Raw genomic sequence first — 15,079 nt, forward strand, 5'->3', positions numbered from 1 at the left:
TGATACCAGAAACACCACACGAGGGAGCAGCACATTTTTTAATGGACTGTTGTGAAGTAAGCTGTCCGTAAACACACACTATTTCTATCCTCTGTCAGTTAGCAGATTTTTGTTTGTTTGTTTTCTTCTTGAGTATATTAGATTCTAAGACTGGGCTTCCTGTCCACACCAGCTGTATTAATCTGTCACCTGCCCAATGTTTCTTTAGTTGTGTTTCAGCAATGTCTTTTGTGCCAGGGTCAGCCTTTTGTCAACCATTTGTCTCTTTGCTGTCTAATTTTTCACTTTCTGCTTTTGACTTTGTGCCCATTTAATTTGGCTTTACTGGTCTGCAACTTTATTTTTGGCTTTTTACTTGGGATCATAATATTGGTTCATGCAATTACCTATAGTTTCTGTCCAGTTTTAACCGTACTCAGCGGTACCTTGTTCTTCTTGTGTCCCTGATGTTCTGTGCCTGAATGCTTCTGTCTGTGTTGGCTCTTAACATTTGCTATTAAAGAGGCAAATTCATCCTTTTGATATGTGTATCTCATCTTTTTGTAAGTGTTCTTGAATCAAACCTCATAGTATTTCTGAAATTATTTAGAGTGCTGAAGTGAAGGGGTTTTCTGATGTTGGAAGTCTCCAATAGCGACACTTAAGAATCATGAGTGACTTAATAGAGTGCATTCCTGGAGATTAGGTACTCAGTCCAGTAATTTAAAAAAAAAAACAACAACCAAAATGAAACAAAACAATGTAAACACACAAAGTGTAGAGAGAATTATGTTAAACTACTGAAAATAAGAATTTAAATGGTTGCTTTTTTAAACAAAATCATTTGGACTTTAAAAGCAGAAAATATAAATGTATGTCCTATATAAGAGTGCTTTTCCCACTGAAAACATACAATTTTATCAAAATGACATGTCGGTTAAAGAAGCTAATGCTCAGGTCAAGTTATTACTGGGGCAGTGAAATGTGGAAGTGGAGCTTGTTCAGTCTTGCATTTATCGCAAATGACATTTTTTTCTGGTTATGTGCTTGTTTAAAGGAATCCCTCCTCCTAGAGGGGTGCTACTGTATGGCCCTCCAGGTACTGGGAAGACTATGATTGCCAAGGCCATTGCAAATGAGGTTGGCGCTCACTTTACCGTTATTAATGGTCCTGAAATAATAAGCAAGTAAGTTTACACAATTTATTAACATTAATTCTTTAAATACATTAGCCCAAAATCTGTGCAGGCATCTATCCGTTGGATATCCTTCACCCTCACTGTAGAATTGGCTATGGGCTGTCTGCCCAGAAGTCAAAAACAGATGGGAAGGGGCTCTCTCAAGTAGGGCTTATGTTTCTTGTAATGAAAGAAGTTCATTGGATCTGGCCTAGAAATTTGTGTAACGCATAGACTAAATTAAAGAGGGGACTGAAAACTGTATCTGCAATTGTATGTTAGTTCTGCAGCAAGAAGAGTGACTTGCTAAAGCATATTTGAAATTAAAAGATGACACTGCACAGATTAATGTCTTTAGGGAACCAATTTTTTGTTGGTGTTCTTTAAAAATATAGATCAAATTGTTTCCAACACAGAGGAGAAGCTTTTTCTCTTAATCTTTTTTCTAGTTACAAGGTGGTTATATCTTTGCTTGTGCCCTATTTCATCTTAATTTCTTGTCTTGTGAAAGTAGATTATTGTAGATGTGCATGCACTTTGGGACTTTGAAAGGCTGCACTATGGCTTTTTGGAACATATAAGCAGTAATTTTCCAAGTTCCCTGGAAAAGACCAAAAACTGTTTTTTATTAAAATATTTTAATTATTATAGGTTTTATGGGGAGTCTGAATCAAGATTACGTCAGATATTTGCCGAAGCTTCTCTACGGTATGTTCTTTTGGATAATTTTATTCGCTCTCACTTATTTGCGGTATTGGTTCCGGTGTAAATGTTCTTAAAAGAAAAACATTCGCAAGAATCTTTGCATTGTAATTTTTTCCTATGGTGGTTTTTAAAAGGAAATAAACTTGTTTATATAGAGCTTAGCTAGAAGGAAAGCAGTGAAATTCTAGTATGCCTATTAAACACTTTTGGGCGCTGCTCTTTTTAAGGGACTATTACAGATGGTGCCAAATCGCTCGGTCTGTATTGTCAGTGTATTGTACATTTATTTCAACAGATGGAAGCATGAGCCAGAATTTCATCCGAATCCAATTTTTTCTGTCTAATTTTATCTTTGGAGAGCAATGTAGTACTGTGCTGAGACATGAAAGTGATCTCTAAATGACCCCGTGTTGGTACTGAGTATAGCATGCCTCTGGATTAGAGTGGCATTCTGCCCAAATTTATTAGACCTGGCTATGGGAGACTTTAGACTTCCAGATGGTTTTTGTTCATAATACATTAGCAGAAGACTAATGCATCCTAGTTTTGTAGTGGTGGCAAATAAACCACTGTCTTTTTACTCATGAATTTGGTATATTTAGTGTTGAGTCTTTGGGAGACCGTTATAGAAAAGTTGGCTGTTAGGTTATCTTAAAGGTTTTGGTTGTCTAACATATTAGCCATTTTAGTTACCTCTTTAAGTAACACCATGTTCAAGGTTGAAACTTTCAGTTGCCTAAAGGAGTGGGATGCTTGTTACTTTTTGTAGGAACTGGACGTTTTCCATAAACAGCTTTACACTTCTTTGCCTTGGTGTTCTAAATCTTCCAAAGCACCTTAACATTTTTTCATCTTTTATTTTTTTTCCAGTCGGCCCTCCATTATATTTATAGATGAGTTGGATGCACTCTGTCCAAAGAGAGAAGGCGCTCAGAATGAAGTTGAAAAGAGAGTTGTTGCTTCATTGCTGACATTAATGGATGGCATTGGCTCAGTAAGCAGATTGTATTGAGACAATGGGTATAGGCACTAGCTGAATAAAAATAATTTAGCTTCTCTGATGCATCCAATTTAGATGTGTTACTTGGGGGAAAAGAAAATAGGTTTAGGTGAAGCTTTATAGTGTAATCTAATGCTTTATCAGATGCTAGGCAAAAGACATAGGAGAGGAATGCCTCCTGATAGCAGTCAGGTTAAAAGAAAGTAAATTTTCCTCCATTCACTCTCCTTTACCTTCTCCCACTCTTGCAGTTTTGGAGATAAAACTGTCATTTTAGTGATAGCCCAGGTATTTTTAATTGCTCTAAAATCAAAGTTGTCAAAAAACTTCTAATATGTAGGCTGCATTATTAAAGGCAACAACAGCTATTTCAATTTTGCTGTAATAATATCTAGGACATAAACAAAAGCCCGCTGAATGAACAGTAAATGTAATTGACTCAAGTACATTATGGATTAAGCCCATAAAGTTTGCCAATCTCTCATCTGTAGTTTTCAAATTCTTAGCAGGAAAGATGAAAGAACTGTGTCCGCAAAATGAAAATCAGTCTCTGCTGTTTATGTAATCTGCAAGTTTCTCATTATTTTCCTGCATAGTAGTTTGTGTTGCCTGGTCTGGAGTTGTTCATAGGCAGAACGTATTTTCTGATGGCAACGGTTGATGGACGTTCTTCCTGGAGAAAAGTGCTTCATTCTCAAAATAGAAGTCACTGCAAGAGACCTCTTGGCTGATTTTGCCTCACTCTAAAAATGAAAATGCTGAGCTTGAGGAAATTGATTATGATTTTTGACCTTGCTTTTCCTACTGAACGAACAGGAAGCTTTATAACCTTCTGTCTCTGATCGTTTTGATACCTTAAATGGTTTGTTTCCCCAACCTTGTTTATTCAAGGTCTGTTGATATCTTGTTGTTCTTGTGCCAACAATGCCTTTTAGCTTAGGCACTTATTTTCCTTTTCTTGATGCTTACTTTCCTGATTTAGGAAATCAGGTTCTTGGAGGTCAGAGTGGGAGACACTAAGATGAGGGGAGTTTGGAGTGAAATGACTCTTGGATTATCTCTATGTACACAGAGTCTATAGAATTGCTAGATTGCAGAGATAGGTTGGTTGGGTGGGATTGCATTTTGAGTGTGTATTGTGAAAAGTTTGTTTTGTTCCTTTAAAGCTTGGATCAGAGTTTTAGTGTGTGTTGTAGTAGTTGTGAAAAGTAAGCAAGAAATATGTTTATAAGCTGCGTGAAATTTGATTATATTTTAAAATCAATCTTTTGCTTTGTTTGATGTGTTCAGGAGGGCAGTGAAGGGCAGCTCTTGGTACTTGGGGCCACTAATCGTCCTCATGCACTGGATGCAGCACTGCGCAGGCCTGGGCGTTTTGATAAAGAGATAGAAATTGGAATCCCTAATGCCCCAGACCGTCTGGACATACTCAGAAAGCTTCTCAAGAAAGTTCCCCATTCCCTTACAACAGCAGAGTTGGTGCAACTGGCTGATAGCGCACATGGTTATGTGGGTGCAGACTTAGCAGCCTTGTGCAAGGAAGCAGGTAAGTGTATCTTGTGTAGGATCTTACTTTACTATTAGTCTCTTTTACTCTGTTTAAAAAAATAAAAATCTAGTCTGTACTTTTAAAATGCTTTTAAAATGATGAGATCAAATTAATTTTTGTGTCAAAGAAAACATAGCCAAGCATGGAATATGAGGAACACCAATCTGCTCCTGGACAGATAGAAAAACTCTTTTGAATATTAAGTGATTTTAAAAATAAACATTAAGATCAGTAGCACTTGGGAATCCCCTGTGCCATTTCTAGCATGTCATATAAATAGCTGTCTCAGTTTACCAGTAGTTTAGTGAGTTAACTGGCATATCCCTAAGAACTTTTCTGCTCTGGACTCTAAAGCCTACCCTTTCTATACAAGAGTCCCAAGTCACCCAGGTTAGACAGCTTGTCCTGGTTCCCAGGATGTTGAGACTGTGGGCCTGAATAGTGTTTACTGTGGCTCCCTTTGGTATTTTGTGCCTGTGTTTCATCTGCCTGCAGCTGAGGAGGTTATGGTAGGGGCTGTGAGTCTGCAAGCACCTGGGTCGGGCTGTGCAGTGGAGATAGGAGAGCTGGAGAGCACACCCTGAGCTGGGGCTGGGAAGTGCCCCTTGGCCTCTGGCACAGGCATAGCCCTGAGGACTTATCCATGCATCATGCAGCCAGGGTTCAGTATGTTCCAGGGAATACTTAAACACGAGCTCACTTCTGTTTTCATTGGATGAAGTAATAAAAGTGCTCTGTCAATTCCTGCATTTTGCTAGAATGTGTCTACGTGGTTTAAGTGCTGGACCTTAAATCTGCTCATGAGCAGCCTTTTAAAACAGTCTAGTCAAAATATGACTCTTCAACTCTGCTTACGGATATTTGCAACCTTGTAGTTGGCAAATATATGTTTGCTCTATGTGCTGGTTACTTTTATTTCCTCTGGCACTGGGACAGCTTCCGCTGGCAGTGGCACAGTGCACAGTTAATTCTTGCATCAGAATTAACTATTAAGATGACAGAAGTTTTATTAGGGGTGATGATACCTGGAACAACAAGGTTTTTGCTTGCCGGTTGCCAGAATTTTTAAGGAATAGTTCTCAAATATGGATTTGTGGACTTCAATATGGATCAAGAAAAAAATATATATGGACACAGACTATTCTTTTTAGAGTGCCCTTCTATTGGCTTGGTTGTCTTTTAAGCTCTGTTTTAGCTTAGGAAACATTATTTTTAAAAGAAATATGTACAAACAACAGAAAAAAAAGATAAACTTCCTCTTTATTTCCCTTCTGCTATGTTTTTGGAAGCCTGCCAGTCTGCCTGTGTCACAGTCCTCACATAGTAAACACTTAACTAATGTAATATAAAATTTTCAGTGACAGGTGTTGTGGTTTCAATTCCAAACATGACCCAGTCTAAGCTTTGCTTATGCATGCGCACGTGGTTCTGGGCACTTCATTATCCAGCTGTAAATAGGCAATATTTACCCACTCCTTGAGGGCCTTTTAGAAAATAAATTCTGAATGTTGTGTAAATTGAACGTTACATGCTTATGTAGATACAAAACTTCTGGCATCTACCTCCTAATGATGGCAGGACACGCTGTCATCTGGGAGCTTTGCATCCAAACCCAATGCTGGGAATAAGGGAAGGAGGATGTCTCCTTTCTGTTGACCTTCTTTCCTGAAGTTTCAATCCACGCTGTTAAATTTCCTTGTCATTTTTTACCTTGGAGTGACCTCTGCTGGGGAAAATGCAGTCCGGCGCTATTAAATCTTTGAAGCCCACGTGTATTTTTCCTTCTTAAAGAGTTGCAGAAGCATGATTTGGTTGAAGTATTACATAAACCGAATTGAAGTTGCTTGTGGTTAAGAAATGCTCTTAGTTGGATTATTTTTTTCCTGATTAAGCTGTTGATATCTGTTTTTTATATTAATTTTTCAACACTTTGTGAAATATTACTGCTTTTGCTAGAGTTAAACTTAGAAAACACTTTGAAGTAGTACTTCTCAGCAGAGTGGGATTATTCCATATGGCAAATTTTCCAGTGTTTTGTCTAGTCTTGTTTGTGTTCCAAGCAATGGGCTTCTATTGCTTCACTTGAACTATGCTGTGGTCCAATAACTGTGCCGTGGTCCAAGACAGCTCGCTGTCCAGGCATGCTCTCTGATATTCAGCCTAAGTTTTCCTTGTTTAGTTTTATCCCATTATTTCTATTTACATCCTTGTAGAACACGTTCACTCTCCCTCTTTAGTGTTTACACCCTTCAGATATCTCTAGGCTGTTCTCTTGTCCCCTACCTCCTCATTCATTACTGAGCCAAACTATAAATATTTAGCTCTTTTAATCTTTCCTCATAAATAAGTCCTTCCTGTCTTCTGAGAAATTATGTTGATTTTTCTCTGAACTCCATCCAGTTTGTCAATAACCTTTTGGTAATGTAGGGCTCAGAACTGAACATAATATTTCATATATATTACAACATTAAACATACAAACATATAGTTAAGACTGCTGGTGCGTATTTCTAAATAACCAAAATGTGTAATATTTAGACAATACCTGAGTTAAAGGTTTTTTTCAGAAATGTTAACGTTACTTGTGCCATTTTCACATGATGTGTGTGTAAGTACAGGTAAAACATGGAAAGTAATTTAAAAGCAGGAAATCTGCATTCAGAAATATGTGTTCGTTTTTTACTACAAGATTATTGTTGCTTGCCTGGTGTATTACAGTAAATGGCTTTACAGGGCTATGATAGGCAAACTTTTCACTTTGCATCTATAGTTAGGCTTCCTAAAGTACTTCAGTGTAAAAGCTTTGGTGTTTTTCTTCTATATCGTTCTGAAGAACATGTGTTAATGAGAAGTAAGTAGCTATCGTAGAGTTAAACATATTCCAGCTGTTTCGTTGGCAGAACTTGTTTGTTCTCCAGTGCAAGAATTGCTCAGTGGCACTCCTAGGATCAGACAGGCAAGTTTTCTGTTCTCTTCAGCAGCTCCCTGTGTTTTCATGGCAGTCATTTCGAAGTTTGAGGAACCTTTAATGCTCAGCTTGCACTGAATGTTTCTAGGCTCCTGTGTATGTGGTGTGCACAGAACTGCAGTGGTGTGTGTGCTGGAATGGGCAAGGAGAGGAAAGCTAGACGAGAAACCTGGAGAATCTGTGCAGTGTGCTCTGGACTTTTCCTAACAGGGTATTATGATCAAACCTGTAAAATATTTATATATGGATGGATATAATCATCAGTTAAAGGTTTTAATTTAATCTGCTGAATTTTTAAAATATTAGTGGATATTTCTTTCAATACCTTATTTTCTTCTACTAAAGATACAGTTCTAGCTTTTCATAAAATAAAACTGCAAAATTACGTGACTGTTTATAGGAAAAATGGTATCATGAAGCTGACAGTAGTTGTTGCAAGAGTTGACAATAGTGACAGGCATCAGCTCTGTATGTATATTTATCTCAGCCTTAATTGTTGCACAATCTCACACGTGCCCTATCTCACACGTTAAGCAAGATACTATTTTCTGTTTTACAAATAACTAAGAGATTGCTTATGATCAGTCTGGTAAAATTGGTATTTATAACATGGCAAGTATCACTAGGTTAGGTGTAATGCTTCTCAGAATTAATGCATCTCATCTCTGTTCAAGGTTACATTATCTGTAATGACTGCATTGGAGAAATTGGGTTTCACTGTGATTTTTTTCTACTGCCTAGTGGTATATTTGTAATGTCCACCATTTACTGCGTGTTGCTTGCTTTTGAACCTTTCATATAGGTTAACGGCTTAGTAAGGAAAACCTGCAAATTACCTAGATGGGCACTGGACCATGTCCTGTGGACATCACGTTGCAATGGGCTCCTTGTAGTAGACTCTTGAGGACTTGAGTACCTTCTGAGGTATTCACATGCACAGAATTCTTGACAAGAAAAGGGCTTAGTTATGTGTGCAGCTGAGAAAGTCATTAAGACTGAGAGGTCTACTGTGTCCTAAATTATTTAGTAGACTACTTTTTAGTGTGAACAGCTGCATTCTGAGTTGTTTTATCTCAAGCAGAGACAGTGTTTCGAGGATAGACTCTGCCATATCCTTGCATACAATGTCAGTGTTTGTATGCCCCTAAGATCTTGTTGCTTCTGCTTTAATTAATTGGCTACACAGTCTTTTATTAATTCCTTAAAAATTATAATGGTTTTAATTTAACAACAAAGATAAGCTCTACACTTTTTTGGAAAAACATATGAAATGTTAATTACGTAGCAGGGACATGAATGGTATAAACTGTACTGAATGTTAGAAGATGCTTAGCAACAAAGGTTTCCAAATATAGCAATTTATTATAAACTTAGCCTTCTATGGCTGCCTGTAGCATTTCAAGAGGGTGAATATAAATATAGCTTGATTTTTTCAAGAAGTGGGTTCAGTCATATTGTTTACAGAGAAAGGAAGTATTTGCTTTGTAACTCTTAGAATTTATCTTGAACATCCTTGTTCATTACACATCATTTCAGTGTGCTGATATAAAACACTTGTACTATGATAAGATAGCATCATGAGGAGAGGAAGAACAAATGTCTCTGTTTAAACAGTGGTCTCTCTTGCAATAACATTTATTTGGGTCCAGTAAGGATGCTGCATTGCAACTGCTGAAACTGAGACTTCTGTGAAAGAAGCACTAATCACTTGGGTTTGCATCACAATTTTTAAAATTGCCTGACTGTAATATAGTTAAAAGTATTGCCTTGTTTAACCTTATGGTCTGTTGTTCATAGTTCTGAGAGTCCTGTTGTTTAGAGACCTTACTGTCTGTGGTATTCATTTGGACCTTTTATTACCCCTGTGTTCTGATGAATAATATAGCTAGGATGAAGCGTCTTTATGCTGTTTAATTGATAGCTCTGAATATTTATTATATATGGGTACTAGATCTGTAAAAGTATAAGTTATTTAGGGGGATTATCGTACCTGGCTTTTGCTGGAGCTAAGGGGCTTCCTGCTGTAAGAAAAGAAGAGTTTCTGCAATCCATTTGCATTACAGAAAAATAAAAAATAAAAAATTAGGCAATTGGAGGGCTGGCTGCTAGGTTTTTTGGTTTTCCCTGTAATTGATGGGGAAGTAAATTCCCCTGAAACCCAGGAATGTCTCTGTTAGATTTGTTGTTTTTTTTTTCCCCGGCTTCTGCAGTTTTGGTAGCCTGGCCACCTGCAGGAAACATGAGCTGTTTGGGCTAATGCGATTAACAGTGAGTCTCTGTGCTGAGAACCAGCCTCTTGACTGGTCTTTAAATTAGACAAATGCTGCCTTCAATGTGTGGCTTCTGAGCCTCATATCTCATATTTGAGCTCATCATTTCAGCTCGTCACGGTCTTAATGAAACAACCTAGTGTTAGGGCATCAAGAATATCTATCCTGTCTTTAAGCCATGAAGTTCATGGTTCAGTCTGAGCCTTTCCCAGCACGATCTGGATCTGAGTTCTGATGGGGGTGTACAATAAATGCAAATGTTTTATTGGATTATAATCTGAAATGGAGGAATGTGGGCTGAGACAATGTTGAAAGTGTGGATTTTGACAAAGGCAGTTGATGACTAAGGCAATGGGATTGTTTTGCAGGGTGTTTTTTTGACTTGTTTTAAAAGTAACTGATTGCATTTGCAGATTTTAAAGGGAAAAACACTGCTTGACATGCTATAGTTACTTTGTTCCCTTATGGAAAGTGACTGAAAATAATGGTTATGTTTTTTGTTTGTTTGTTTGGGGATTTTTTCATAGCACAGAAAAAGACTGAAGCTATGTTGTGGCAAATGATCTGCTACTGCATTCTTTGACTGAATACTGGTTCCCATGGGACATTCAAAGTAAGATGGGAAAGGCCACTTGCCTTTTTATAAAAAGGTCATGTAGAAAACGTGAGGGGTTTTTTTTAATTTTAGTAACATGTATGGTCAGATGGTAAATAAAAAAAAATTCTTATGGAATTGAAAGATTTTTGCAAAAATGGCAGAACACTGGATTTTAAAACTTGCTGAGAAGTCTAGGCATGTCAGAAGTAAAGCTACAAGTTAATTTTTGGATTGCAGCATTTGAGTTTTCTGATACTGTGTTCCATCATGCTAATTTAGAGTATAACAAGAATGAGAAAATCCAATCCTCATCTTCCCTGTTTGTGAGTTTTAAGTTAGTGCTGTGTTCTGTAATTTTTGAGTTGGATCCTTAACGTGGTCTTAACGGGCCATGAACGAATGTGTCCTTGCTTGCATAACAAAGCAATGTGGCTTTTTTGGAATCAGACTGTAGCATATGTTTTTTGGATTGTTTCTTGAAGCACTAACTAAAAATGATGGCTTTTGTGCAGAAGTGGCTGCATCTGCATGCCACTGAGCAACTTAAAGGAAGATGCCTGATACTGGGTGAAGTGCGTTGACCTTATTCTTGTCTGCGGATTCCTTGTCTTCTGTCTTAGGATTCCACCCCCCTGTCCTACCAACATCTTGCGGGGCAGAAAACTAGAATGACTTTTAGAATTGCTGTCTTAGACATTTAAAATAGTTTTTTCAAGATTTCATAAAAATTGTGTTATTTTAGAATCACAGAATCAGAGAATGGTTTGGGTTGAACAGGACCTTAAAGATCACCCAGTTCAACCCCCCTGCCAAGGGCAGGGACAGCTCCCACTAGACCAGGGTGCCCAAAGCCTCATCCAACCTGGCCTTGAACACTTCCAGGGAGGGGGCATCCACAACTTCCCTGGGCAAGTGTCTCATCACCCTCACAGTAAAGAATTTCTTCCTAATATCTAGCCTAAATCTACCCTCTGCCAGCTTAAAACCACTCCCCCTCATTCTATCACTACCTGCCCTTGTAAAAAGTCCCTCCCCAGCTTTCCTGTAGGACCCCTTCAGGAACTGGAAGGCCGCAATAAGGGCCCCCTGGAGCCTTCTCCTCTCCTGGCTGAACAGCCCCAACTCTTTCAGCCGGTCCTCGTAGGGGAGGTGCTCCAGCCCTCTGATCATCTTTGTGGCCCTCCTCTGGACCCGCTCCAACAGCTCCATGTCCTTCTTATGCTGGGGCCCCAGAACTGGTCACAGTACTCCAGGTGAGGTCTCACCAGAGCAGAACAGAGGGGCAGAATCACCTCCCTTGCCCTGCTGGCCACACTTCTTTTGATGCAGCCCAGGATGCGGTTGGCCTTCTGGGCTGGAAGGGCACATTGGTGGCTTGTGTTGAGTTTTTCTTCAGCGAACGTGTCCAAGTCCTTCTCCTCATGGCTGCTCTCAATCCATTCTTCACATAGTCTGTATTTGTGCTTTGGATTGCCCTGACCCAGCGGCAGGACCTTGTGCATAAACTTCATGCATTTAGTTGCATAGGATTAGATTCTCACCCCTTTTACTTTGGTTTGTCATTCTGATGTGAATGCAAAATTTCCACTTTTTTTTTGTCCCCTGTGTCTTTGCATATGTGAGTGCACAGTTGTTTCCTTAGTGCAAGTGTGTTTGTGTTCAGAGAGAAACAGTCTTGCTCTGTTTGCCTCTTTGAAGAGATGCTGATGTGCATGATGTTGCTTTTTGAAGTTATTTTTTTCCTATATTAAACCTTTGACCATTTTTTTTGTTTTATAATGGTACTTGATTTTTGTTTTCCTATGGAGAACATTGCACTTACTGCAGTCAGAGCACATGAACTTTTGGTTTTCATCATAATTAATTTTAAGTGTGTTTTTGTCTGAAACTGGCTTGCAGTTAATTGGATGATAGAATTGCTGACTTCATATGCACAGTTGTGGGTTGAGCACTTAATCTGTTTTAAGCACATCCTATTCTAATATTTATTTAAGTAGGAAATTAAGAATATATTCAGAGGAGTCGATCAATAACTATTGTCAATATTTTAAATTGACCTTCATGGCGGATGGACACCACTTTCTTGCTTCTGCAGCTTGAGCGATACAGAAGAAACTGTATTATCCATGTGTGCTGCTGCGTTTGAACAGGTTGGAAGGTCAGCCCGAAAGCAAGTTGTCTGGTCTGAGGGGTGAGGGAGTGCAGGATGATACCAGAGTAGCCTGTGCCAGTGCAGCCCTACCTTTGCAGACTGCTGTGCTGTGAAATGGCAGGCAGAATGTCATCCCTCAGCTTGCAGATCCTGAAAATTTAGCTTTATGCCTTTTGCTTAAGAACAGAATAAATTTCTTAGGCTGGGTCATTGGCTGAGCACTGGTGGGAACAGACAGTTCTGTGTGGTTCCTGTGGTAATTTCTAGACCTGGGAATCAGCACCGTGTTGGCAACCCAGCTCCAAGTCGCACCGACAGGAGCAGTGTGGGAGTTGCTGTTCTGCTTATTGGGATTTGTGTCCCCCAGGGCCTTCGGGCTCCCTGGGTGTGGAGCTGGGTGAGAGCTGTGTGCCAGGCAGTGCTACCCCTTTAGAACCAGAAGAACTCCTCTGCTTTGAATGGATGAAAATGATTTAACTAAGACAAGACACTCTGCAGTCCGCTATCTTTTAAATTATTCTATAGGTTTGGTTTCTTTCTACAATGATCTGAGCTGCTTGCTTGCTCCCCTGTGTTAACTTGAAAAGTTTTTTGTGTATCTAAGAACTGAAGATGCCTTCCTGACCTTTAATCTCTTTTGAGAAGGGTTTGGCTAATCTGTGGACTTTCTTCCTGATAGCACAACATGCTGTATGCAGAGTCATTAATCTAACTGACATTTTGCTAACTGAAAGGTATTTTGCAAATTTACACACTTTCTTCCTCTTCCATCGTGTTTTTGCTAACGGATCTCCTGACTTTAACTTTTAGCTATAGTGTGACTTGACAACATTACTGATTACAATTAGACTGGCTTTTAGCCACTAACTGTTGCTACTTGCCTTTCTGCCCTTGCTATTCTGGTAGCCTGGCAGTCCTTGTTTTTCTTCTAACACGTACGACTATCCTTAGCTTAGATACGTTTACATATAAGAGCAAGCTGGAAGCACAGGCGGTCTGGTATCCCTTGTTTCCCTCCATTGTCATCGTCTCAAGGATAAATGTGTGCATACCTGGTCTGTGAATAAACTGTTTCCTGTATGAAAATACAGTTCCTCCTTCCTTCCCTTCCCTTCCCTCCCCTGTCGTACCTCTCAGCAACTTTTAGTCAGCTCCATAGACATGTTCCAGCAAATGCCAGCGCTCTTAGTGAAGGGCTATAAATTGCGTACATAATCCCTACAGTAGATTAGTGCTCAAGTTAGCTGAGTGAATTTGCAATGTTATGGTTACAAGGGATTTAAAGGCATTATCTTTCCTGTGCAAACAGTATATGAAAGTTCTTCAGGGACTTTCCCATATAGCACTGGCAGCTAAAGACAGATTGCAGAATATGGTTTTAAGAGCAAAAGTAAGGGTTTCTGCTTCCTGAAAATTTCCCTGAGTAGACATGCATTTTACGTACAGATTAAATAAAAGAAAGAAATAAGTTCAAAAATACATTTATAGAAGTCTGCTCCATGGGTATTTTTTATAATTCCATGGTAAATTTGTTGGCGTGTTTGATTCCATACTTTGGTATACTGGGGGGAAAAACCCAAACAAAACAACAATGGGAAACCAACCAACCAAAACAAAACACACCAAAAACCCCCTCAAAATTGTAGAAGTTTTTTAGGATGCAAATGGAAGAATGCATCTGAATTTTTCAGCTACGGTGAATGGTGGCTCCTGTCTCCAGGTCAGAAGAAAGCTTGCTGGTGGTCCATAGGCATCAGGTCACAGCCTGGTGCTGTTTTTCCATTATTTTATCTGGGGAATAAAGGGAAAAAGAGCCTTTACCTGGACACGTCCCTCCTGTTCTCAGTGTTTATGGCAGCACTTGTTACTGCCTGGCGCTGCCTCACGGTGATGGGCAGGAGAGCTGGTTTGCTGTGGCTGCGCAGGATGAAAGGGGTCCTGAACAGGTGAGGATGTGTCTGTGGGTTCTTCTTTATGGAGCAGTGCTTCTTCCCAGGGGATCGCAAAGTTTCCATCTGCTAGGCAGACAGGCTTGTCTGTGCTATTGTATATTTATGCTTAACTGCAAACAACATATATACACATGGTCTCAATTTTTTTTTTCTTGGACTTGACCACCCAATATCGTGATGTAATTAAGTGCTATAAACTCCCTTTGTTTATAAGGCTATGATATATTCAAGAATACATGTGATTTGTAGTATATGATAGTTGAAGTTCTAGAAAAGATTTCCTACTATAATTTTAGGATTGTTGTCATGAATGAGTGCAGAAAGCCATGCTGATTAAAAATTGTCAGATATAAAGCAGAAGTTTCTTATCTCAAAAATATTAAACACTGGAATAACTTTTGTATCTATTTCCTGTGAAGTCAGGTATGCTCCTCTTATGGTTTCTAAAGTTCAGATTTGATTCTAAGTTATATGAAATGATTTTTCTATGCATAAAAGTGTTGAATTTTGAAGTATAGTATGTAAAGGTCTAGAAGTAGAGGAAGATGCCCCATCCCATGCCATTAGGAAGCTGAAATCTTTCTGTACGCTGTTGAGCATTCCACTTCCAGCCATGCAGGAGAGTATCGTCTTAGATCTGACAGCTATTACAGGGAGAAATGGTATGTGTCTTCTGGGTTTGGCCATAATAATATGAGAGGGAAATGCCAGATTAGTAGGGAAACACAC

General features: G+C 39.0%; 1 protein-coding gene across 1 annotated transcript in view; it reads left to right on the top strand.

Annotated features, from left to right (window-relative positions):
• Positions 1–15,079, top strand: part of SPATA5 (spermatogenesis associated 5) — a gene marked incomplete at its 3' end in the record, with an annotated part of 48,626 nt that overhangs the window by 7,722 nt on the left and 25,825 nt on the right. Inside the window, exons 5-8 of the mRNA XM_010186875.1 lie at positions 1,037–1,166; positions 1,809–1,865; positions 2,733–2,856; positions 4,153–4,408. Coding sequence (XP_010185177.1) covers positions 1,037–1,166; positions 1,809–1,865; positions 2,733–2,856; positions 4,153–4,408 — 567 coding nt within the window. The remainder of the gene's footprint in view (positions 1–1,036; positions 1,167–1,808; positions 1,866–2,732; positions 2,857–4,152; positions 4,409–15,079) is intronic.

This window comes from Mesitornis unicolor, unplaced genomic scaffold (genome assembly GCF_000695765.1).
Source record: "Mesitornis unicolor isolate BGI_N332 unplaced genomic scaffold, ASM69576v1 scaffold8616, whole genome shotgun sequence".
Classification (NCBI taxonomy): domain Eukaryota; kingdom Metazoa; phylum Chordata; class Aves; order Mesitornithiformes; family Mesitornithidae; genus Mesitornis; species Mesitornis unicolor.